Source organism: Saccoglossus kowalevskii, chromosome 17 (assembly GCF_978046115.1).
Source record: "Saccoglossus kowalevskii chromosome 17, keSacKowa6.1, whole genome shotgun sequence".
Taxonomy (NCBI): Eukaryota; Metazoa; Hemichordata; class Enteropneusta; family Harrimaniidae; genus Saccoglossus; species Saccoglossus kowalevskii.
Window position 1 is genome coordinate 15,095,130 of NC_140657.1, and position 24,397 is coordinate 15,119,526.

Below are 24,397 nucleotides of genomic sequence, written 5' to 3' on the forward strand. Positions count from 1 at the left end.
ACCTTTAGTGCTTGTGATGTGTTCATATGCACAAGTCGAATACGGGATTGAATAGACTTCCATGAATCGCCTTCTGTGTCTCTGTTTGCTATTTCCTGAATAAACACAAAAATAATATATAAACAAACACAAATGTGATTGTGATAGGTTGAATATTATTTACATGAGGTTAATTTAAAGCGGGAGTGACGTCACCTACGCATGCGTCAGGTGGCCATAGCATGTCATTGTTTACAAACAAGTGTCTACCCATGAGCCTCTGTGTTCTTAGCGTGTGTTGTTATCATCGCTTGGGACTCAATTCTAGCGCGTGAGCAGGTGACGACCCTCCCGCTTTAAGTATACTGTAAAATGACTAATTTTCACTGGGTTCAAATCTCGCTGATTTACCATTTCAGGCATATTCAGTGGGTTTTAAATTCACGGTTTTATAATTTAGATAATGTGTTCTATGCTAAATTTTACATATTCACTGGGTTTTAATTTAGCGAACTTACCAGTCAGTGAAATAAGCAAAATTAAAACCCAGTGAATAATTAACCCTTTTACAGTACACAACATCCAAAATGAGTGCCATATTGTACCATGCATAGCAAATAGAACACAATAAGTTGTCAGAAAAAAAAGGGACTTCAAAAAATTTTGAGAAGTTTTCCCTGACAAAACTAAAATATAAATATTCATGTGACCCACGGGTGAGGTGCAGGGGATGATGGCATAGCTCATGTAATTTAGCATACTGATAATACAATAGAACAAATTTTGACAATCTGAAAATTAAAAAAAATATAGTTTCTGGGGCGACATTTTTGTAAAGATTTTTTAGCTGTACTACAGTCTCAACAACAATTCGACTAGAGAGTGCTAACACATGCAAAATTTAATTGTTTGGCCTACAGAGGGTGCAGCACATACCAGTTTCCACAGATTCTGAGCTGGGTGTGATATATTATAATCAATATAGCAGGAGACTTCCATATAATGTGGTGATAGAGGTGCCGCTACATCATGACTAAAAAAAAAAAAAGATTAATACAGAATACATAATTATTATACATCTGAAAAAAATTGAATTTACCCGTTCCTAAAATGATGCTAGGACGAGTTCAAATGTCTTCCTTATATGGAAATTGTGCATCATGTAATGTCATAATCAAACACTTTCAATAGGTTACTTCAGACGCTGGAGCCACTATCAGCACGTTGTGGAAATAGAATCCCTTCATCGAACACAAGCATTCGCACAGCGAAAAACGTTCCTCAGAGTGCCATTTGAGGCTGTTATTAAATTAATACTACTGGTATAAGCAGTAAAATATGTATAATAACAAGGTTGTTAAGGGTGTGCAATACAATAACGCATTGACCTTTGTTAAATGTCGGTTGACACGATCATCATACTGCGTTGATGCATACTTAAAGGTATTAACAGAAGTGCATAAGAAAAAATTGCATATTGTATATTAATTCATTAATTTAAATATTTCTTTTTTTAAAGGAAGTCAAGCCAAACAACATAATGTTCCCTAAAGAAAGACCTCCACAAATGAAGGAGAATGTAATTTACAGTTTGTTTATATCACTTTTCATTCTCTAGATATTCAACTTTTCATCTGTATCATGTAGTCTGCCATCTTCATTCTCCAGCAAAGGATTGTGGGTAAAGTGTGACGTCATATCCACTGTTGTGAAAAATTTATTTACCATAGTAACACATCAGTAATTTACATGAACACTATTAATAATCATTTGTTATTCTATCTCACCTATACAATGAATGTGTTTCAGATTATTATGACGCATTAAGGTAGCGAGACTATTATTTGTGTTGAAAATTACGATTTTCACATTTATTTATTAATTGATGAAATGCACCATAAACTTTCATATGATAAAGTCAATATAACATAGAATGTCATGTAAGTTGGTTAAAATGTAGATTTTCTGAAGGGAAGCAAGGCAGCCTCAGTAGTGTTTTCCAAAATCAACAACACAGGTTTAATCTGTGTGCCTATAAGTTTCAAAGATAAACTCAAGACAAAGCAATGTTAGGATGTGTTATCAGTAGCTATCTGACACACAATGAGTGTTTCCAAACATTTGAGTGGTTTGTCTCCCCCCCCTGTTTGTTTCACAGATTAGTCATTTGCATATGAATGTGTCAGACACAAGGTCACACAGCCACTGAAAAAATCATTGATTTTGGTGTTTTCATATGCCGAATTTATCCAATTATAGCTATCCCATTCCTTTATTTTTTGGGTTTCCAATAGCCTTACACATTTGGATGCCCCTACACATGGTAAAACAGACCTTGATGGGAAAACAAATTGATTGTGCCGATAAACAAGCTTGAAAATCTTTGCTGTGACTTCATGGACGTTTTCTAGGAGTTTATGTTTTTCAAAATACAAGGTCTTTAACAAAAAATAACGTATACTTATTGTCGTCGGATTAACACCAAATTTTCACAGCTTTAAGGTGACAATGAGAGGAACTTGAATGTGTCCAGACAAACTATTTCATCGATTATTTACCAACGAGTTGTGGTTTGAGTTGGGGGCAATGCGACTAAAACAGTAATTGAAATTCAGGACACTATTTTTTAAAACGCGTTGCTTGAATAAAACTAACCAGACACATTCAATTTACCAGACTATTGAACAACTAGGAAAAGTGAAAAAAATACTTCTTATCGCCAGCATAAATGCGTAATTATTTTTTTTACAGAAAAAGTAATTTTTCACCTTTGATTGAGTAATGCGTCGTAGAATGCAGATACGGGCATGCAAAATACACTTGTGAAAAGCTTGAAGTCTGGCGATTCTAAAAATATATACTTTCCCGGGTCTATTTGTAGTCATTTAGTCACAATTAGAAGATGAAAACAAGTATGCAGATAATAGTCCCGCTACCTTAAAAAACAAATTTTTGTTTAGATCATAGCTGGCAGTAACAACATAGTGATGGAAATAACTGTGATATTGAACCCCCCCCCCCCCACATAACTTGTTTGTCGTTTACCTGTTAAGTGCTCGACCACTTGTACCGTGTAGCAGTTGGATGACATCTCCGTGCTTTACCGCTTTAGGTGGGTTATCGACTGTAAGACTAGATCTGAAAAATACCCTCTTCATCAGTTATGTGTGTAGATTGAAACAAGTTAGACTGAGAAAAAAATATCTCTGTTTCTCGTCACATCATTTTGAACTATGCACCTCAGATGTGTTTTTTTTCTTCTAAAGCATTCCAAAATGCCCTTGTACTCGCACTTGTCTCAAATTTCCCCCATTTTAGCTTAGTATTCAAAAAACAAAAATTTTAAAATTTCCATGAAACGAGAAACAGAGAATTTTTTTTCCTGGCCTTATGACACATCGTGAGAAGTGTTCTCAAATTGTCAAAGCTCACCAAAGTGTGTCAATGGGCTATTTCATCTTGGTGGCAGTTAAGCATCCATTTTTTAAATCTCTAAGTTGGGAAAAAAATGATGTTTCCTTTCAGTCAATTAAAAATATCCTATGTTAGTTATTCAAGGGAATGAAGTTATTTAAGGGGAAGGGAGAAGTACGATTCTATATGAAATTCAATCTCTGGTTGAATACGAGAACAATCCTAAACTTGAAACCAGCAAGCCATTTCGATCGTGTATGGTCCAGTTCCGAAATGTTACATTTACAACAGAAACCATTAGAACATCTTGAATTGGGAAATTTATCTGCGTACATTTGTAACGCAAGACATGATAATGTATTTTTGAAATTTTAGCATTATTCATTATATCAAAATGGTTGCCCGGATTGCCATACAGAATCCAATTTAAAAAATAAAATGACATGCACATGTTTTCCAGGACTGGAAACAAAACTTGATATATCTTTGGCCTTATTCACAGACAACAAGAAAGCCATCAGAGATGGCAGATCCCCCATTATTTTTTTACAAGCACTAGTTGAATGTCTATATCTGCAATAATGTTCAAGATATTATTATATTATGAGGTCACATGAACATATAAATATGTTAATCAGATCTCGTCTGCATTGTAATATAAATAATGAACTATAGAATACTTTATTTTTGCTTGGAATTAATTTTTTGCTGTTTTCACTGAAGGAATGTTTCAGTGAAAATAAAATCCAGCAAATACATCTTTTTTCCTATATTTTACATTCAACTCGTCAAAAATCAGTGAAAATAAATTCCATACAAAACGCCTGAAAATTGTTTTCAGCAAAAATTAATTCCAGCTAAAATAAATTATTTCACAGTATACAACTTTGCACAGACTTATGGATGAATAGATACTGTTAGCCACTACTGCTATATCCCCCACCCTCTCTACATACCAGGGGATAATAAAGCAAGAAGAAACAATACTAAAACTCAACATTTGAAAACAACTATTTTTACAAAACATACATGTCTTTAAGATGTTCTTACCTTCCTGGGTTTTTAATAATCCACCAGTTGTTAACATCTTTGAAAGGGTAGCATGTGACTTGTTGTTGAGCACTACTACCTCTCTCATCTGTATATTTTATAGGGTATATATACATATGGGAATGAAGCCAACAGTTTTGACCATGTGTATTACGTAACGTCACCTGTGAACCGTAGGACACTTCTAATGGCTGGCCTTTCGTGATAGACGATAACCCTCCCTGCATGAGAAACAAATACAAGCTATTACTGTAAAATACTTTATTTTAGCTGTAATTAATTTTCACTGAAAAGACTTTTTGAATTTTTTGTATGGAATTTATTTTCACTGATTTTTGACGAGTTGAATGTACAATATAGGAAAAGGTATATTCGCGGGATTTATTTTCACCGAATCATTCCTTCAGTGAAAACAGCGAAAATTTATTCCAAGTGAAAATAAAGTATTTCACAGAACTTTATTGTAAACCACAGTATTATAAACAACATTTTATCAGAGACAAGCGGAAAGACAAATAGTAGAAAACAGAAGAATAGATGAGTCTGAATATATCGCTGTAGTAATGTAACTGTTGAAAATTTACAGATGAGACTACGTGGTTTCCCTGTAGAAATGTACATTACTTTATGCTAAATAAGATCAGAGATGAATTTGACAAATTGATGAATTCGTTGAAATAAGATGAGAAAATTAGGAAATTTGACAGGCTTTCTCATCTGTATTTTCAAAAAACATCATTGCACAAACTCATAGTATAAAAGTAGAAGATCATTTTATGTTGCAATAATTTGAAGACGCTGCCAGTCTAAGCTACTGTATAGTAATGCATGTAGTGTAGATGTGTCACTTTTATGGACTTTTGTGGAAAATTGTTAAGCACTGCCCTCTAGAGGTACAAAGAATGAAAATCTTGTTTTTAAGATATTTTCTTTGTTTCGGGACATAATTCAGATTGTATTATTGTTTGTTCATATCTTACCTGTAAAGTAGCTTGAAATGCACTAGTCATTATATCGTCATGGGGACCACTTTGATTGAGGATGGAGAGATGAACATAGAATACGCCAATATAAATAAGAGATGGAACGAGTAATAATAATCCAATGTAGGAAACCAAATGTTGTAGCAAGTTTATCTACAAAGAAAGAAATAATCAGATTATTTTAAACTCAAACTCATAGTTTGTCAAGATCAAGAAAGTTGGATGACCTCATGGCACAACTTTTCATACTTTTTTAAAGCAAGTCTCAGAAGTATTGGGGCAGCCAACTTGCGAACTCGCTAGCAAATTGGCTAATCGCTTGGGTTTTGACTAAACAATTTGCTTTTGAATCTCGCTGGCGCGGACTCATGGTCGCGTTCAATCTGGGCGAGTCTATATTGCATTAGGGAACATAGAATGCCTTTACGTAGCCTGGCGGCATGCCTGGATTCCCCTGAATGATTTGCTTTGCGAGGCATGATAATGTGAAAGCAGTTTCCCTGGTCAGCCTGAGAATAGCCACAGTCAGTTGGCGTACAAGTGATAATACGATAAATGCGATTAATCCACCGATATTTACAATATGGGGTAGCCAGCTTGAACACTAAACAAAGGGATAATTTGAGAAACAGTTGCCTACAAATCAGGGAGAAAATAAATTTTAACATCCAAACAATTCGTTGGGGTAACATTTAAAACCAACCGCTAATAAAATTTGTCATTCTTCGCGTAGACAATCCCTTGTATACTTTCTCTGGTATATTTGAGAGCGAAATCGCCATCCAACTAAAGTATGACCACCCCCTGCTGTTATAAAGATTCACCCAGAGTGGGCGTGACCACAGGAGGGCGCCAGCGAAATTCGAAAGCCAATCGTTCAGTCAAAACACAAGCAGTTATCCAATTCGCTTGCTGTAAAAACGAAAGTATAGTAAAATGACTAATTTTCACTGATTTACCATTTCAGGCATATTCAGTGGGTTTTAAACTCACGGTTTTATCATTTAGATAATGTGTTCTATGCTAAATTGTACATATTCACTGGGTTTTAATTTAGCACATTTTCCAGTCAGCGAAATAAGCAAAATTAAAACTCAGTGAATAATTAAACCTCTTTACAGTAACTAAAAGGACAAGAGAACAATGCATTTTGATACCATGCAGGAATTTGGGCACAATGATCCAGTAGGCATGTTATTGAGCATGGAAACAATAGGGATAATGATACCACATTGGAAAAGAGGAAGGAAACTAATACTTACCACAGATAGGTTCTTGTTTCCAATTAATTCCCAATAATCCATTCCAATAATCGTGAAGATAATGCAGGCAGTGAATATAGCATTGTATTTAACACTGTAAAAAGAAATAAATTAGTTAATTAAATGAACAAATGCATTAGTGAGTAATTCAGGGTGTGTGAGAAAGGAAAGGCGAGATAGGGTTGTAGTGAGTGAGAATTACTGAATGAATTAATAGTGAGTTGATTGGGAATGAATGATTTGGTGAATAAATGAATGAATAATTGGGTAAGTGGCTGAGTAAAAAAAACAAAAAAACAGTGAAAACACAAGCAAGAAGATTTTTTTCAATTGAAACTATTCATATTAATACATGAATCAAGTAATTTATTAATCCTTACCTGATTGCACAAACCATTGTGATTCCAGTCAAAGTTAGCCAGATAAACCAGTAAAATGAGAAGCTTCTGTTAAAATGATTAGTCAATGTATTAGTCATCTGTAATCAACTTACATCAAATGATTCACATCGCATTAGACTTGGCTCTCAAAACATCATTACAGAGCTCTTCATTTGTGACTTCATTTAGTGATAGTGCCGGTTTTTCATGGATTCTCACGTATGCAGTACCAAAAATACACACTCAAAAAACACGTAAGTTTTGGTCATTTGACTTCACATTAACCTTTGCAAAAATTATATACTCATGAGTTTCTCTAAGAACAGAGGATAGGAGACTTTCGACATGTATTACCTACAATGTGCAGAGTTATTTCTGAAGCAATAACCATGGTAACACAAACTATTTTTTTGAATTATTATCCAAAGTTGTGAGCATTTTGATTAAATTCCGATTAAATTGGTCAACAGAGTAAACTTATAGATACACATAGGAGGAAACAACAAAATCATTATTTCCATGGAAACAAGTTTGCATACATCATTTTTTGTATGGTCTCTTATTTAGAATGTGTAGTGCATTTAGTGTTTGCCATAGTATTCATAAAACCATAAATTCCTAAAAAACAAGTCATTGAAAATGACACAGTCCCCGTTAAATTGTTAAAAGTTCTCTTTGTGCTCGTCATATTAAAGCGGAGGGGTTGTCGCAAGCGTGTCCTTGAAACTTGAGTCCCAAGTGCCAATACAACAGATTGTTTAATTACATCCAATTCGAACACATGTTGCATGACGACTCCTCCGGTTTAAGACATAGCAAAGAAAAAAATACATCACAAGTGAAATCAAAGTTAAACTGTAAATAGCTCCTGTGTGATCAGAGCATGTATTATAAAGGTATAGGCTTTGCCTAATAAGTGAATGTAATTGCATGTAGGTCAATCCATCAATAAAATTGATCAAGATGTCTGAGAATCTATGACATACTGTATATGGAAACACATGATTTTGATATGGGCATTTTGAAAAACATGCAAGGACACTATACTTGTAAACAAAGGGCACTAATGAGGCACTCTATGAATGAGGTATTTCTAGAGGTCGGGGTTTGTCTCGTCTGCAGTTGAATAATTTTTGCTTTGATTTTCTTATGGGTTTTTTTCCCAATGCGACTTAATTTCACTTGTTTTTTTTAATTCTTGGTAATTAGTGTCATTAACGATGGAGTAGAAAAAAACGCAATTAACCGCAGTGCAGCAAATCGAGATAGATCTTCCTGATGCAATGGGCAAATTTCGCTATTTTTCGCTGACAAGTAAAATCTGCTAAATTAAACCTACGTGAACATGTAAAGTAACAACAGACTGTTTCCTTGACAGATTCTTGAAATTAAATCATCAAAATAGTACAACTAAAAAGTCTGTACAACATACTTAGAACAGATAAATAAAAACATCGTAGTTTAACGTTCGTCCGGACTTTGAGCCCTTGAAAGTAAGTGATCCAACCCTCACATACGCCAACGATTGAAATTTGTTTAATTGCTATCAAATTATTGCTCAAAAAAAAATATTTCATTTGTGAGACGTGCTTTTGATACAAACCGAAGATCGTGATCGACCCTACACAAAACTACCGCCATTTTGTCTTCCTTGTCCTCGTTCGGCAAAAACAAAAAACTCGCATATTTACTATTTGTTTAATGAGTGCATTTTTGTTTAAAAATATCAAACAAGAATAAACACTAAGTAAAATATAAATCAACTGCTTCGTTTTATTCGAGTAAGATGGAAACCATGCGAAAACAATAGTAGTGAAACCCAATAGTAGTGATCACTGTGATTATTATATAAATTTCTTGCAAAGTCTGGAACGATACTGAAAAAAAATCGTTGATTTCCTTCTATATTCATGCTTGAAAGTAGGCTGAAGTATCCCAGGTGAATACGAGTATCCAGAAAATAAGTTAGGATTGATCAGTTCACACGAATTGTTCTGTTCTGATTCATCATTGCAAAACAATGGCCTGGAAACGGCCCAGCTTGAGGGAAACAGTATCGTGGAAAGAAAGAACAGTATCGGACCCGATACCCTTAAAAGACCTGATGAGAACACTGCAGAATCGCGGGCGAAACAAAAGTTACGCGGATATTGTCTAAGCGATGCAGGCCCGAGGAGAACACTGTACATGTAACCAGAACATTTACGAATCAAGATTGGCAGAAAGTTGTACGGCATCTGTCTTCGATTTTGTCTATTGATGAATATGACGCACAAAGTGAAATTGAACTTGCGTTCATGAAAATCGGAAATGGTACTGTCTTTTCGTCAAACTGAAAAAATGGCCGCATACATTTGATGTTTTTAGATGCTGTATCTGCTCAAATAACATCAATCATGATATAATAAATCATTATACACTAAAATTCTCAAATTTGCAGACCTTCCAATGAAATATTACCAGTTTTTTTTTGCGACAGAATACGTTATTGCAATATGCAAATTAGGCTACTCACCCTAGTCAAATATTTGTTAAGAAACTTTAAAGACTCCAAGTTATAAATTAACAAGCCATGCATGACACAGTCCCTGTTAGTTATCAAATTTAAGATAAATAGTTTTGTTTATAGTAATATGCCTGGAATATAACCATGTCAGGAATATGATTTTTTAACATTAAAATTGACATTTGTATTTGATCGTCAAACAAGTACTTGTTCATATTGAGAGATATTGCTCTGGAACAGCATTCAAAATCAGCCATTTTGAATACATGTTTATATAAAACGTAATGTATAACGAATATATAAAATTTGAATATAATCAGTCAAAGCATTTCAGAGATATGGCTCTAGAAGCCCAATCATTAAAACAAAATGGCCGCCAGTCAGCCATTTTGAATCCAATCTGAAAAATAAAATTATGTGCATCAGGAACCTGTAATATCTAATGTATGTACCAAGTTTGAACAAAATCCATCCATAAATGCCAGAAATGCTTGATATTTGATGATTTGTTAGCACAAAAATGACCACCATTCGGCCATTTTGAATAGGATCGTCAAACCAATATATCTGTATATCAATGACATGATGTATAATGAATATTTAAAATTTGAATATAATCAGTCAAAACAAGTCTGAGATATGGTAGTCTAGAAGCCCATTCATTAAAACAAAATGGCCGCCAGACAGCCATTTTGAATCCGATCTGAAAAATAAATGATGTGCATTAGGAACCTGTAATGTCTAATGTATGTACCAAGTTTGAACGAAATCCATCCATAAATGCCAGAAATGCTTGATATTTGATGATTTTTTAGCACAAAAATGGCCACCATTTGGCCATTTTGAATAGGATCATCAAACCAATATATCTGTCTATCTATGACATGATGTATAATGAATATTTAAAATTTGAACATAATCAGTGAAAGCAAGTCAGAGATATGGCACGAGAACCACATTCATTAAAACAAAATAGCCACCAGTCGGCCATTTTGAATCTTATCTGAAAAACAAAATTATTTGCATCAAGGTCCCATAATGTCTAATGTATATACCACGTTTGAACAAAATCCATCTGTAAATAGCCGAGAAATGCTTGATTTTTAGGATTTTTAAACACAAAAATGGCCGCCATTCGGCCATCTTGAATCAGATCGTGAAACAAATTGACGTGCATATGTATAATATCATGTATCATGTATGAGTGAAGTTTGATTGTGATTGGTCCAGGCATTTCTGAGATACAGATACTGCATCTGAATGGGGACTAATTAATGCAATAATTGAGTAATTAATATGCATGGAATTGCACCAAAATCTAATCAGCGCATCTACTCATCATATATTAGCTGTGTGCCAAAATTCATTTGAATTGAAATTGTAGATCTTGAGTTATCAGTGGAACAAATTTTAGTCACAGAGTCACAGACACCGGTACCACATAAGCTCCGTTTCACGGGAGCTAATTAAAACAAATTGAGGTGCATGTCTATGTTATTGCACTTGCTAAAATTGTTTACAGTAAAATGACTAATTTTCACTGGATTTAATTTTCACTGATTTACCATTTCAGGCATATTCAGTGCTAAATGTGTTCTGTGCTAAATTTCACATATTCACTGGGTTGTAATTTAGCGCATTTTACAATCAGTGAAATAAGCATAATTAAAACCCAGTGAATAATTAATCTTTTTACAGTGAAGTATGTTTGAGAAAATGCAAGTCTGAGGATGGGAATAAGGCACTAAAATTACATTACCATACATTGTACATCTCATGAATATGAATGCTTGTTGCCATGGTGCCCTACAATAAATGGGGCTTACAATGTTAACATATGTGTAATGACCAAATTTGAGATTCTGGGATAGGGAATCGCTAAACCACTGCATGTGCATATGTCCCACACAAAGTACTAGGCACATGCAAAGAATGAACGGAATCGGTCCAAAGGATTCTGAAATATGACTCCAGACGCACACACGCATGGACGAAGACTGAATTATAAGTCCCCGTTTTCGAACTTCTTCGAACGGGGACTAATTATACTGATGGTACTGAGATGAAATAATAAATTACATCTTTTGATGATTCCAAGAATTTACCCTGTAAAAATGTTTAACAATACATTACCTATTTTTCAAATTCCTGAATTTCAATAATGATAATATTGACATCATTGAGAAGAACAACAGCATTGAATCCAGCAATATGAATCTGGACTGAACCAATATTGCGTTATCTGCAAGAAAAAGTACCATTTACCATCCAACCAAAATGGATATGGGTCGCATGTTAAATACTGTTTTAAAGGTGTTGTTCGTTGCATCACGTCCTGTTTGATATGAGACTCATAGCAATGTACACAATGTGTGTCAACAAAATTATTTTATCTGAACACATGCTGCAGGACTACCACTGCCCTTTAAAATGACTGTTTCTTCAACAGAACCTAAAGGAGTGAAGCATGAGGGCACACTGTAATGTTTACACTTTTGCATGGATAAGCACTACTACTGCTAGTATTCAGACCATAATGGTGTTATATTCAAATTCAAACAGACTTCAAAGTTAAATTCAAGTAGAAACTATATCAGCACAAATCTTTTATGTTATTAAAATTGCTTGGCCATCATGATTTGAATACCTGTCATCATTTCTACTGCAGTTGAAACAGCACCCTCTATCATCTAGAGTTAGTGTTAGTTGTACTGAGAGAGGGCAGTGTTCAGAGGGTTTTTATAAATAAGGTGAACTTTGAACTAATACTATAACTACATGTACATTTCTGGATAAGCAAAGATAAAGATATGCAACATTTTAGAAGGACAAATATAACATATTATTACATGTATACATCTGTCAACATAACGCCATAAGTTACAGCATGCCGTAATTTTGCAGTATTTTACTGGGTATTTTCATCCTACCATATAAGGAAATGCAAGGTCCAAATATGAAATGATTACGTGCGTAAGCGTCCTGTAATAATAAAAACATACATGGCTGCCACCAGGGTTTGATCGAACTCCACACAAAGAAGTTCACTAATCTAAACATTTCGGATTTCGGCATTCCCATGATGTATCCTTGGAAGGAAAAGATGAATAATAATAAGGTTATTACGAGGATACCTCAAAGTATGCACTCAGACAGTACGCCTGCGTATCGGTCGATACTCTCGCTGTACAGTCTTTGTGCATACGTTGAGGTATCTTCGTAATAACCTCATAATAATTTTAAACTGAAAAAGAGATATTTTGCTAAAAATTGAGAATTGAAGATACTGGCTGTGCCCGATTAGAATTAATAATGTAAATGAGTTTTCTGTAGTGAGCTGGAAGGTGATCAATTTCAAATAGGATGATAACAAAACTCCCAATAATTTGTCTTGCATGGTATTATAGCAGTAAGAAATCATTGATTGCATATTATCCCCGGGTTTTCATGTACCAAAATTTAATCGATGTTTTCAATAATTTGCTTACCAAGACAGATACACACAAAAAGACAGAACATACTTATTCAATTTGTTTTGCACACATGAGAGATACAAATCATCCAAACTAGGACTCAAAATTGTAACATTTTATCAACATGCAAGAGTGTACATAATTTAATATTCACTCACCAAATAGCACCAAGAATCCAGCAAGCATAGCAGACCAATGAGAAAATCCTAACTCAGCAATAATCTGATAAACAACAGGACACAAAAAAGTGCCAAAAAGAGCGGATAATGCTCTTAGATGCCACACTGGTACATTAACCGGATATTCTGAAGATTAAATAATATAACAATATAACATCTGAGATACATATATGGATCGGTTTGAAAGTGTACATGATGGGAGGTTGCCCAATGCCCCGGACTTAATTAAACACAGCTACAGTGTACAAAGCCTGGCATTTACTGAGGGGAACAGTTTGTTCCACCATTGGTTTATTCCATTATTGCCAACTAGATTAGTGGAATCCCAGATATAGGTGACTGGTAATGGGGTTAGCAAAAGCCCAGCAATGGATAACTGGTGATGAGTAAAAGGAAGTACAGTCATTAGCAAATGGCATAAGGCTAAAAGAAGCCAGGCCAATAATGACTGACGATGGTGTAGAGAATTCAGCCAAATGTTGAAGGGTTCACTTCTCAATTTTCTAAACCGGGAAACAGAGGTGCAGCGCCCTGATACTCTTGGCTGGCGCCCTCTTACTGAATTGACGATTGAACTTTCAAGTCATAAATATATTTCTTGAGCCGCGCACTTCTGTGCTGCCGTACAACATGAAATCTTTCTCAAATATATTTTTCTCTGTGAAAACTTCCCAGCAACACCAGCTGACAATGTGTCTGGACACCAAATACACTAAAATTACTCCAAAAATATTTCAATGGCGATAGATACACCGATAAAATGGTGCCTTCCGATACGGCGTTTCCAGGTCGATCGCCTGTGTGTGCTCCCTCTTGATCATTTTTTCTAGAAAAACCCCTGTGCACTGAAACAACATGCTCAAAATTACCCATAATGCATCTTTAAAATACTAATAGAGAGCTATTTATTTTGAATGATAACTTGACTTACCAGCACCAATCTTTGCAAATACAAAGTTTTCATCAAAACCAGCAAAGTAACCAACGGCAGTAAAGAGTAGCTTACCAAGTGGCGGATGAACGTCAAAAAAAAATGTACGTTTGAGATAGAGGGCAGTAAACTGACCAAAATGAACCTCATCAAATCTGTAAATAAAGAAGAAATCAATGAAAGATATCATTTTGAATATATATTGGTTTTTGTTTATGTCACAGTATTGAATACTATTTCAGGTCACTTGGAATAATATTGCAATTAAATCCAGCAATCACACAATGTTAGGGATTGTTTTATTCTCATCTCTATACAGAAAATAGAGAAGAATTTGTGGGCTATTCTCCCATCCAGATTTCAAAAATTACACCAACAAAGATAAATTTAAACACAATTTTGTTTTGTTGTGCTATATTTTCAGTGACATTTAGTTGTTGTTTATTTAAAATCTATTATTGTATTGGGCCATTCCAGTTTATATCTGCACCCCCCCCCCCCTGTTGATGAGCTTGTGTGTTTACTTCATACAGGTTATATTTTCCATGGGTGTATAAGTCATACAAAGTTTTATTTCCAAGTCACCATTCACCATACAGTAATGGAAATCCAAAACTATAGTTCCTACTTACGGTGTTGATGAGTTCTTTTGTACCACCATACAGAGTAGGATTTCCAAATATAACTCTCATCATATGCTAATTTACCAAGTTCAAAATTTTATATTTGATAATGGAAATCCAAACTAGTCCTGATTCACGGTGTTGATGAGCTCATTCGTGCAACCACCCTTATCTAATTTCAGTAATAACTATTTCATACTGGCCCAATTCCAAGTTTTTTTTAGTCATACTGTTGGAAATCCAACCTCATCAACCGGTATGTGGCGAGATAAACTAGGCCATATTTTATTTAGTAGCCATATCTGCCTGGATTTCTGGGAATTTTTTTTTACATACTCGTCTGGATTTCCAGATTCTGTTTCTCCATATACAGTTGGAATTCCGGGGTATTTTCCCCATCATACAGTGCTGGAAATCCGACCACATCAACAGGGGGGTGCAGATATAAACTGGAATGGCCCATTGTATGTGTAGTTTAATTGTACTTTATTTTAAAAAACTTTAATACAGCAATCATCAAAACTGAAATGGCAGATTTAATTAGGGATGTAATAAAGCATTTATTCTATTCTATTCTGTTCTATCTATTCTATTCTATTCTATTCTATTCTATTCTATTCTATTCTATTCTATTCTATTCTATTCTATTCTATTCTATTCTAAATATGAATATATTTCAACGATGGATGTCTAATTGTAACCCAATCAATTAGCCTGGGTTCTTTTGATTAATTAGAATCAGTTATATATTACACCACATTGTATAAATTATGGGAAACAATCCAACACTGTAAAATCTTTATTAGAAGCTGCAGCTTCTATTTAAATGGTACAATGCAACAGAGAGTATGCGGTTACTACTAGAGTATCTACACATATAAGAAATCATGAATTTTTGGTTCTCAATTATTCAAAAAGAATGGGTGCGACCTTCTATTAAGAATGCTGCTTCTAATACAGATTTTACTATTACTTTGGATTATTTTGGATCAAAGTGAAACATTAAACAATGGAACACTTTTTTTTTTTAAATAGTTTTTTTGTGCCAGGCGACAGTTCCGGACATTGAATGTCACTGTTGTCTCTTCTGACTTTTTTTTTGTTTGTGCAAATTGCAAGTGCTAGTGCTGACACATAGTGCATTTTTGCTTGGAACTACATGACAGGGCTGTGTGGCCATCTCTCTATCAAATGGCAATTTTAATGCGCTATCCTGGTGTCAACCAGGCTTGGTCAAACATAAGCACCTGCGTACCTTAACCAAGGTTCCCCCCAAAAATCGAGTTCGTTAGTAAATGAATCTCGGCCAGTGGACTGACCTTCCCATTGAGTCTGTGGCACACTCACCCAGGGTAGGGGTCGACCCTTTTGATGTTCAGCTTAATGTTGGATTTGAACTTGGGTCTACCGATCATGAGTCTGATGTGACAACCACTATGCGACCAGTGGTAATGAAACACTCAATGAATTCAATTCACACTCTTTACTAAATTTATAACAAATAATTTCAACTATCATACTTAAATAATTCAATGCTTATTGGACTCTTAAAATCAATGTCCTGCTGCTCTGTCACACTACAATATCACAAAGCATCTTGTGTCACTTTTGCTATTATGTGCACTTCACACTGCGCCATAATGTCAAGAATTGTCACACTATGTTCCAACTCTACTCAAAAAACCAACTCTCTGTCTATACATGTACCAATGTTATAAATTTTGGTGTGCCTGAAGACTAGGGCAATTGTTTAAATTATTATCTATCACAGAGAGTAATTAAATCATCGGTGCTATTAAGTTAATGTTCACAGGAACCTTGATTCTAGTTTACGGCTTCCTCATCTTAATAAAGATTTTAGATAATCATATATGGACGATTATCCCAATGTAGTATGTTAAATGGTAAATACACAAATTAGTACACCTAATGAACAAGACAATATACTGGCACTAAACGATGTACCTGACCTAGTTTAGCTACTAGGTATAAACACTCTTGTGTACAGCAGCAATGTGTATATTTACTAAATTGTGACCCAGCAATCTCAAGTAGTGGTGTTTCAGAGATTGACTTAACATAACGTAGTGTACAGTACGTATCTCAAAGATGGTTACAACAAATAAAGTAATGCAGTTTATTTAGATCAAGTGGGATCTTAGCAGCGACTTCAAGTATAAGGGAAATTAAACTCATCGCAGCCTATACTGTAAAATACTTAAAGCGCGGTGGTCGTCGCGCAGCGCGTGTTCGAATTTCATGTAAATAAACAATGTATTTTACATGCATTGTATACATCGCTATGAGTTCCATATCGAACAGGATGCGGCACGTCAACTGTCGCCTTTTAATTAATTACGTTATTTTCGCTGAAAGTATGATTCAGTGAAAATAAATTCCGTACAAAACATCTAAAAAGTCTTTTCAGCATAAATTCATTCCAGCTAAAATAAAGTATTTTACAGTATATGATGTAATACTGGTACAGTAGACATGTTGTATAAAATCAGCCACAGCATCATAGAGACTAGTCACACTGAAATCTTTGACAAATTCTAATGACCAAAATGAAGGGTTTATATATACATACATGTAACCCACGATCATAAATTTGTTTAGTTCTGTGAGCTAAATTTACCAACAAATCACAAACAACCCTGCACGTGAGCTTGATGTCATTCTAACATACAATTGGTTAATTAATAAACTGATGTCATAGTCTTGCATATTAATTTGACTGACTGACAAATTCCGTTTTTCCCAAATACAATGTACTGTAAAATACTTTACTTTCACTTGGAATTAATTTTCGCTATTTTCACTGAAGGAATGATTCAGTAAAAAAAAAATCCAGCGAATATACAGGTACCTTTTTTCCTTTATTTTACATTCAACTCACCAAAAATCAGTGAAAATAATTTCCATTCAAAACACCCAAAAAGTCTTTTCAGCGAAAATTATTTCCAACTAAACTTTTACAGTATTTATATATATGCAAATCAGCATGCAATTCACATCTTTTTCCCACTAAACTGTACAACCATCACACACACCATCAAAATAATGATGACTGCTGAATTTCTTTAGTTACGTTGGTAACAACTATAACCCCAGATAGCACTATGTATCGGTGAATAAATGTTACCAGAGCCGACTAGTGATAAGGGTACTATGGATGAACCAACCAACAATTCATGTACATAGAAATTTGTGTACATAAATTCACTTCATTGAATTCCAAATTATTCTTAGTCTGTAAAACAATTGTAAGCTGCACACATATAATATTCACTCAGTAGTTCACACATTAGCTGCAGACACCATGCATATTGGGAATCTGTGGAAACTTTCAGCAGGCAAATTTGTACACTGATCAACATTTGTGCGAAATATCAAAACTCTCACAGAATCCAAATACTGTAAAATATTTTTATTTTAGCTGAAATTAATTTTCAAAAAGAGTGTTTTGTGTGGAATTTATTTATTTAAAAGTTGAATGTAAAATATGGGAAAAAGGGTATACTCGCTGGATTTATTTTCACTGAATAATTCCTTCAGCAAAAATAGCGAAAATTAATTCCAAGTGAAAATAAAATATTTCACAGTATATTACACAAACTGCGAAAATACTAAATTCATTACTTACACAATTTCTCTTGGGGTCCCCAGGTTCCATAAGCGTGTTACCAGTGCTAAGAATGTCAGCAATACGATAACCAGATTGATTTCAACTTTCCATGTTACAAGTGGTTTTTGTTTCGACTGTGGTCCATTTTCCTGCCATGATGTATTCTATAATCAAGACATAAGTTTCAATACACCATTTCTATAATTGCCCCCTCTAGTGGTGGAAGGTGTATGTGATGTTAATATGACATATATTGGTGAAGGCGAAGTCGTTTAAATCGACCACTGTGTTTGATTGTGTAGTCATTCGTCATCTAGAAAATAGTCAAATTTCTCAAAAACATCCTTTATTGATGGACGGATAAAGATCAAAATGATATCGACATTATAGACAACTTTTGTGTCACCAATGTATGCCTTAGAGGTGCTTCAACACCAGAGGGTGCAATTTATAGGAAAGGTGAGCACATGGGCAGCACTAATTTCAGGTATAAATGTATATACCAGTAGTGGGTGGGGTCATCTTTAGTGCAAAAATACGAATAATTAATTCATAATAGTGTGTAAAGTGATTGAATAATGTTTTGGAATATGATTAAAAAATAAAAATGTGTAGACCAACCTGCAGTAGTAGTAACTGATTTCTTCAGTACCAATACTGGGTTTTTATTTTATTTTACTTTAATATATTTCTCAATGTCTATCATTGATTGTAAGATTGTTTGGCTGATCTGATAGGCGTGATTTTTTTACTTAGCTGAAACCCAACAAAATAAAATTAGGCAACCCAGGGTAGAAAGACCATCTTCTAACTAAAAGTGTTGAATACGAAAATTAAAACTGTCTATATTTAAATCATTCCAACTATTTGACATTATGGTGGTTCCTATTCTATTGTATGGTAGTGAAATATGGGGATATTAGAATGCTCTTAAAATTGAGTTCAACACCAATTTTGTTTTGTACACTTCTTTTAAATGCGAATAATAAAGCTAATAATAAGACTAAGATAAAGACATTTGCTTGAACAATGGGTAAAATATGTGTATGTCCCACATCTCCGTCCTTGCCCAATATTGCAAAATTTCTGGGTAACAAGTGACATCACAGAGTTCAAAAAATGTGTGATCTATCAAAGGGAGCTTGTGTAGTCAGCGTGTTTTTCTAATACCAACATGCAAGTGTTGTATTGAATCTTTTCTGTAATACAGCCAAACGTGTGTTAGCTACCACTTCTATATAAAAGCCAGCAAATAACACCGAATAAACGGCAAGGTAAAGACTATGTCTAATTATAGTAAATACGTACTGCGTGCGTGACTCGAACCGGCGCTCGCGTACGGCACCTAATCGCCTAGCTTCACGCCACTACACGTCTTCCCCTCGGCCACCGGGCATCCCCAAAAAAGGATGCTTAATAACCGAGCTTATTACGTGCAGAGAACGTGAAACCCGTCCACGCGATACGCGCCACACAGCATGGCCAGAATGCGGAAAAGGCCTTCAGATCTGGCTGTAGTAGGATGGTGAAAGTAATGGTACAGCATTTTAACAGTGAATAAGTACTGAGAAAAATTTTTTAAACTCATAGTTGCTGTCGACATAGGAAGTAAAGTAAGCAAATAACACCGAATAAACGGCAAGGTAAAGACTATGTCTAATTATAGTAAATACGTACTGCGTGCGTGACTCGAACCGGCGCTCGCGTACGGCACCTAATCGCCTAGCTTCACGCCACTACACGTCTTCCCCTCGGCCACCGGGCATCCCCAAAAAAGGATGCTTAATAACCGAGCTTATTACGTGCAGAGAACGTGAAACCCGTCCACGCGATACGCGCCACACAGCATGGCCAGAATGCGGCAAAGGCCTTCAGATCTGGCTGTAGTAGGATGGTGAAAGTAATGGTACAGCATTTTAACAGTGAATAAGTACTGAGAAAAATTTTTTAAACTCATAGTTGCTGTCGACATAGGAAGTAAAGTAAGCAAATAACACCGAATAAACGGCAAGGTAAAGACTATGTCTAATTATAGTAAATACGTACTGCGTGCGTGACTCGAACCGGCGCTCGCGTACGGCACCTAATCGCCTAGCTTCACGCCACTACACGTCTTCCCCTCGGCCACCGGGCATCCCCAAAAAAGGATGCTTAATAACCGAGCTTATTACGTGCAGAGAACGTGAAACCCGTCCACGCGATACGCGCCACACAGCATGGCCAGAATGCGGCAAAGGCCTTCAGATCTGGCTGTAGTAGGATGGTGAAAGTAATGGTACAGCATTTTAACAGTGAATAAGTACTGAGAAAAATTTTTTAAACTCATAGTTGCTGTCGACATAGGAAGTAAAGTAAGCAAATAACACCGAATAAACGGCAAGGTAAAGACTATGTCTAATTATAGTAAATACGTACTGCGTGCGTGACTCGAACCGGCGCTCGCGTACGGCACCTAATCGCCTAGCTTCACGCCACTACACGTCTTCCCCTCGGCCACCGGGCATCCCCAAAAAAGGATGCTTAATAACCGAGCTTATTACGTGCAGAGAACGTGAAACCCGTCCACGCGATACGCGCCACACAGCATGGCCAGAATGCGGCAAAGGCCTTCAGATCTGGCTGTAGTAGGATGGTGAAAGTAATGGTACAGCATTTTAACAGTGAATAAGTACTAGTGACCATTTTTAGTACGTAAGTCACAAGACATAAATGTATGAACAACCTGCGTATAAAGACCACCTGTCTCATGTGTCCATGCATCTTTTCTGCAAATGTTTGCAGATTTGCTTCGTTCAGAGAAAAAAAATAATTCGAATACTGTTTATGAAACAATTTCTAATTTCCTCAAGTCAAACTTATTCAAATTTGATCAACTCAAGTAAATGTTTTTGTGCAACAGAACCACCTCATTTTTTTTTTCTGGACAAATATGTAAAATGTATGACATGGTGATCCATAATTAACTTGGGTGGTCACTGTACACAGGTTTAACTGTAACATTGCGTTGCATAAAACAGCAATTATGGGCAGTGAGTCACTCTTTGTTCCTCAAGTCCCATGTACTGCATAATGAGGGTGGCGTGGCAGATATATATGAATAGCGCTGTGCACAGGACTATATACGTCTTAGATTACAGTCTTTGCCTGACCACCAACACACAGTCCTGTGTATCTACCGGTATATGCAATCCTCTGCCTCTCTCTGTTTCACTGTTGTCCCATTTAAATGAGTTTGCGTCATCCGTAAGGTTATTCATTCTTGTGTTGATCGCAAAATCATTAAGGACAAAATAACCCTACTGGCGGCATCAAACGAAAGTATAGCAAAACCAAAAGAACAACATAGCTAGCAGTCAGAACGAACTATTGAAGTGGATATATCAGACAGGGGTTTTTCTAGAAAAAAACTGCAAGAGGGAGCACTGCAATTCAGCGGTGCCACTAAGTGGGGGGAGATATGGTTCTCCCGGGGTGTGTACTTTTTGATTATTTTTAGTTAAAATGGAGCATTCTATGGCTTCCTTGGGGCCAAAATAACTGTCAGACAGGTCACAGTTGAGGAGTGTGGCCACATGTGATCCCTGGTCAATCAGAATTTTTTTTTTTTTTTTTTTTTTTTTCAATCAGAATTTTATGGTTGCCAGAGGATCTGCTGCCCAGGGTACGGGCATGAGGGCGCTGCGCCTTTGTTCTCCTGTTTAAAAAAATCCCTGTCAGAGATCTACACATATCCCAATTAAAGCGGGGGAGTCTTCACCTGTGCATGCGTCAGATGGCCATATCGTATAATTGTTTACAAACAAGCGTCTACCCATAAGCCTTTGCGTTTTTAGTGTGTGTTGTTATCGTCGCTTGGGATGCGCAGGTGACAACCCTCCCGCTTTAACATATGTAACTGATCGAATTATAGTTTTGTATCCTAGCGATCAAGATATTTCGTCTCAGATAGCATTGACACACTTTATTACTACATGGCGAATATTGAAACAAGTACGTATACACTGTACTAGTATTTTCATTTTCTAAAGATCTACAAACAAGCCAGGTGTTGAAAATAGGTTGTCAAGCCTGAAGGTCAACTTTGCGGTGCCTGCTAATAAAAGTATTTAGTGTCACGATCAAGGGGATTTTTTCTATCCCGATTGAGATCTTTATCCCGACCAGGGGGTTAGTCCTGACTGATTCTTTGTTTAGTGTGCCGAGACGTAAAAGACAAAATATTCTGATCGAGATATATTTATCCAGTATGACTATGTGATGCACTTGTATCCAAACCGACACAAATGCACTTCAGTTTCTCGAGATATGTCACTCACACTTTTTTTTCTTTTTTTCCTTTCCATAATGTAGGCGAATGCACAATTCCAACAGCTGCTCTTTACTCGATGTCTAGCATTCAGTTACATGAGATAACAGTACAAGCAGAATTGAGAGAAGTACGGGTACTACATGCAGTCAAATAAATGAAACCAAAGTCTTGATTGATGGCGTCGACTGCTATTTTGCATCCACTTCCGGGTCCACTTTCACGCGGTCTCGAGACAGTAACCTACACAATCCACAGCAGAAACTGAAATAATAATATACCAATTAAAATGTTCAGTTAGCCATCTTATAAGTGTGCACAGTGATGATATCTTATGTGGAAAGTGCAACAAAGGATAACATGTGATTGGATTAGGTATCACGAATCAACAAACCGATGACGAATGTTGGCCCACAAATAATGCAACGAACATTGTTTAAACGACTTTGTGCTTGAGTTGTCTTTTCTTTCCAATTTTAATTAAATAATAAACTTTTTATATCGTATTTGCTCACACCAATTATTTTTGTCATTCATTTTTTTAAAAATGTTATTGTTCGGATGTGTTTGCTGTCATTTGAATCCCCCGCTGTAAATCCAACAATTTATTCAGTTTTGTTCCGAAAGTGAAACGATCAGAGTAAAGCATACCTAGGTTCCGACGTTTGTGCATAAAGACCAGTTGTTTAATAAAACAGGGAGTGCATTGCGGAATATCAAAGCCATCGATTCACCAGCGGCAGATCCACAATGTGGGCAATAAAAGAAAATGTAATAGATTCATATGAAAATCTGTAATTTGTTTGAAAGTCGGAAAGAAAAAATAGCTAAAAAGAAATGAACATGTCATTGCGTTCTTTGTGATCACCTTCGTTGATTCATGAAATTAAGTATCCTAACCCCAAGTGACAAAAGATTCACATGCTTATTTGTAAAACATCAACACACTCGATAACCATTTTGGACACAGCATCATGGGATATAAGATGGAACCTTTGACCCCAACATTCATGATGCGCAGAACGCGTTGCGTGTAACTTTCTACAACTGGGCCTGTCTCTGCTTTGGCTTTTGTACATACTGCGAGATTGTGATATCTACCTAAAAGGTAAATGTGTCTTACTTATCACAAATTCAAGATTTCTGGTGTGGATCTGATAGTTATCTATTGTTGTCAATATATATACACGCGCAGTGATACACTTCAAGGGTGAACGGTGCTCAAAATAACGCCCATTCATTTTGGCTGTGTGTTCGCAAAGGAGTTAACCTTATTCCGACGAAGATGAGATCGTTTATTGGCCTTCATCGGTTGTTTTGCCGCGCAATTGCTCCCACCATTACGATACATAGGTATGTGTATTGCGCGTGGCGTTTGAAACACCAGCTTGTTCAGCGAATGTTGCATGTCAACGCAACGACATGCTCTGTGACCATGATACTCGTTTATCGCGGGGCATGATGCTTTCATTTGACCTTCCTTAAAGGAAGTCGCGCCCTTTCCTTATTTCGATAAGACCATCGCCCATGCGAGTAGTTAGAAATAACACTCGTACTTTAATACGTGCATCAATGTTGGTGTGTGTATTTGAGCCAGGCTTTCGCGACTAATGATATAAATTTGTTATTCGTTTCACGTTCATCTAAAAGTCTGCATGTGTACTAGTACCATCACATTTAACC

The 24,397-nt window shown here is 35.9% G+C and overlaps 2 protein-coding genes across 4 annotated transcripts in view; one reads left to right on the forward strand and one right to left on the reverse strand.

Moving 5' to 3' along the window:
- The window catches only part of LOC102803949 (protein O-mannosyl-transferase 1-like), a 56,439-nt gene extending 32,696 nt beyond the window's left edge, over positions 1-23,743 (reverse strand). The window contains exons 1-13 of one of the 2 annotated variants that reach the window (XM_085492244.1): positions 23,663-23,743; positions 22,725-22,978; positions 18,427-18,572; positions 14,158-14,312; positions 13,206-13,352; positions 11,708-11,816; positions 7,069-7,134; positions 6,689-6,782; positions 5,424-5,579; positions 4,444-4,664; positions 3,025-3,117; positions 916-1,012; positions 3-95 (exon numbers count right to left, since the gene is read on the reverse strand). In XM_085492244.1, coding sequence (XP_085348370.1) covers positions 3-95; positions 916-1,012; positions 3,025-3,117; positions 4,444-4,664; positions 5,424-5,579; positions 6,689-6,782; positions 7,069-7,134; positions 11,708-11,816; positions 13,206-13,352; positions 14,158-14,312; positions 18,427-18,572; positions 22,725-22,751 — 1,404 coding nt within the window. In that variant the 5' untranslated portion in view covers positions 22,752-22,978; positions 23,663-23,743. Of the gene's footprint in view, positions 1-2; positions 96-915; positions 1,013-3,024; positions 3,118-4,443; positions 4,665-5,423; positions 5,580-6,688; positions 6,783-7,068; positions 7,135-11,707; positions 11,817-13,205; positions 13,353-14,157; positions 14,313-18,426; positions 18,573-22,724; positions 22,979-23,108; positions 23,321-23,662 lie in introns of those variants that run through there. The other variant, XM_085492245.1, reaches the window with a different exon arrangement.
- Positions 23,703-24,397, forward strand: part of LOC100367681 (N(G),N(G)-dimethylarginine dimethylaminohydrolase 1-like) — a 44,441-nt gene continuing 43,746 nt past the window's right edge. The window contains exon 1 of one of the 2 annotated variants that reach the window (XM_085492247.1): positions 23,703-23,822. Coding sequence is in view for 1 of the 2 variants with exons in the window: in XM_085492246.1 (XP_085348372.1) it covers positions 24,000-24,067 (68 nt within the window). In the remaining variant the exon portion in view is untranslated. Of the gene's footprint in view, positions 23,823-23,958; positions 24,068-24,397 lie in introns of those variants that run through there. The other variant, XM_085492246.1, reaches the window with a different exon arrangement.